This window comes from Merops nubicus, unplaced genomic scaffold (genome assembly GCF_000691845.1).
Source record: "Merops nubicus isolate BGI_N331 unplaced genomic scaffold, ASM69184v1 scaffold7125, whole genome shotgun sequence".
NCBI classification, from domain to species: domain Eukaryota; kingdom Metazoa; phylum Chordata; class Aves; order Coraciiformes; family Meropidae; genus Merops; species Merops nubicus.
This window is the reverse complement of record NW_008608933.1, coordinates 1-1,960: the sequence shown is the minus strand read 5'-3', so window position 1 is coordinate 1,960 and position 1,960 is coordinate 1. Positions and strand designations below refer to the sequence as shown.

Here is a 1,960-nt window from a genome sequence, read left to right as displayed (position 1 = left end):
CAGAGTGGTGAGGCCTTGGCCCAGGCTGCCCAGGGAGGTGCTGGAGTCCCCTCCCAGCACCTGGGAGGGATTCCAAAAATTGTGTGGACCTGTCCCTTGAGGACATGGGTTAGTGGCCATGGGAGTGTTGGGTCAACACTTGAAACCCCTCCAGGGATAGGGACTCCACCACTGCCCTGGGCAGCCTGTTCTGTGAACACCTTCTTGAAACGCCACCAGAGAAACAAAAGCGCTTCAAAACTTGGCACAGCTTCTTACACAACAGAGAAAAAGCCAAAACTGTGAATTTTCACTGGGAGAAGCTCTCAGCGCTCTCCCAAACAAACCCTGAAGGATTTTTTAAATTTCTGCCACCCGGACAGTGGGATCTCCAGGTGCACTATGAACCCACCAGCACAGCAGACACATCTCAGGAGACCAGAGCTCTAAACCCAGCCCTGCCACCACCCTCCTGTGGCCTGTAGGCAAAGCAGGTCTTTCAAACCCGTTTCTCTTCCTGCTCTGCCTTTTGAAACTCACCCTCAGGGCAGGGCCTCTCTCCTCTCAAATACCACAATTCAATTGGTATTAATTGAGCAGTTCCCCAAAATAAATTTTAACAATGTGGGCAGCTCCTGGTAACACAACAGCTTTCACAGACAAGATGCATCGACTTTAATGTCTCATTTTCTAGGCCAAAACATCTTTATTTTGAAAGAGACACACAAAGTTACTATTTTTCTTTTCAGTGTTTCTTTCCCATTTTTCTGAATTGTTCTAAAACCAGCAAGGCCTCAACAGGCTACAGACAATAAGTAATTTTACTTTTTTAGCTGAAATAAAGGTCCAGACTGCCTCAACTTTTCATGAAAATTTAAAAAAAGAAAAAAAGCCAAATATTTCATACACTTGTGTCATTTATACCTTGAGCTCAACCACTGATGTCACTACAGTGCTTTTTTTTTTTCCCTCTGATGAAAAACAGCTCACCTGTTTGGGAATATACGGAGTCTGGGGACAGCTGCTTTTCCTGGGCTATAAATGATGCCATGGCCAATTCTCTTTGGTGACAATACAATAATTTCAGGTCAAAAAGGGGAAAAAAACCCAAACAAACTGAGAAGTAAGGAATTCCTGGCCAGCTTGGTAAGAAGTTCTTGTTAACTCCACTCTGGGAACTGTAGAAAAGCAAACGCTCCAAACACTCCCAGGCGGGGCACAGGGAATGACGGACTCATCAGATTACAAAGTTGGGAAAAGCCCTCCAAAATCACCAAGTCCAGCTATCAACCCAACACTCCCACGACCACAAAACCATGTACGAAAGTCCACATCAGCACGTTTTTTGAATCCCTCCAGGGCTGGGGACTCCACCACTGCTCTGGGCAGCCTAGGCCAAGGCCTCACCACTCTGCCAGGAAAGAAATTCTGCCTCAGGTCCAATGGAAACCTCCCCTGGGGCAACTTGAGGCCAGTGACTCTTGTCTTGCCACTTGTTCCTTGGGAGAAGAGCCCAACCCCCACCTGGCTCCAACCTCCTGTCAGGGAGCTGTGGAGAGCCAGAAGGTCTCCCCTGAGCCTCCTTTGCTCCAGGCTCAGCACCCCCAGCTCCCTCAGCTGCTCCTCACCACACTTGGGCTCTAGACCCTTCCCCAGCAGCTTCGTTGCCCTTCTCTGGCCACGCTCCAGCCCCTCAAGGTCCTTCTGGGAAGGAGGGGCCCAAAACTGACCCCAGGATTCCAGGGGCAGCCTCCCCAGTGCCTAGTGCAGGGGGACGATCCCTGCCCTGCTCCTGTGCAGACCCAGGCCGGGATATGTGGCCCCCAACCCCGCATCTCTCCCCCTCGCTGGGGACGGGGGTGGGCAGAGGCTCCCACTCCCCCCCGAGGGTGTGACGCAATGGCGGCGGGACTCACGATGCGGTTCTGATCCGTGACGAACTCGTCGATGTTCTCGAGGTAGAGCTCGTCCTCCATGGCGG

The 1,960-nt window shown here is 51.3% G+C and overlaps 1 protein-coding gene across 1 annotated transcript in view; it reads right to left on the bottom strand.

Annotated features, from left to right (window-relative positions):
- POLD3 (polymerase (DNA-directed), delta 3, accessory subunit) overlaps positions 1 to 1,955 on the bottom strand; it is a 37,820-nt gene extending 35,865 nt beyond the window's left edge. The window contains exon 1 of the mRNA XM_008940423.1: positions 1,896 to 1,955. Within this exon, the coding sequence (XP_008938671.1) occupies positions 1,896 to 1,955 (60 nt within the window). The remainder of the gene's footprint in view (positions 1 to 1,895) is intronic.
- Between the last annotated feature and the right edge of the window lie 5 nt (positions 1,956 to 1,960).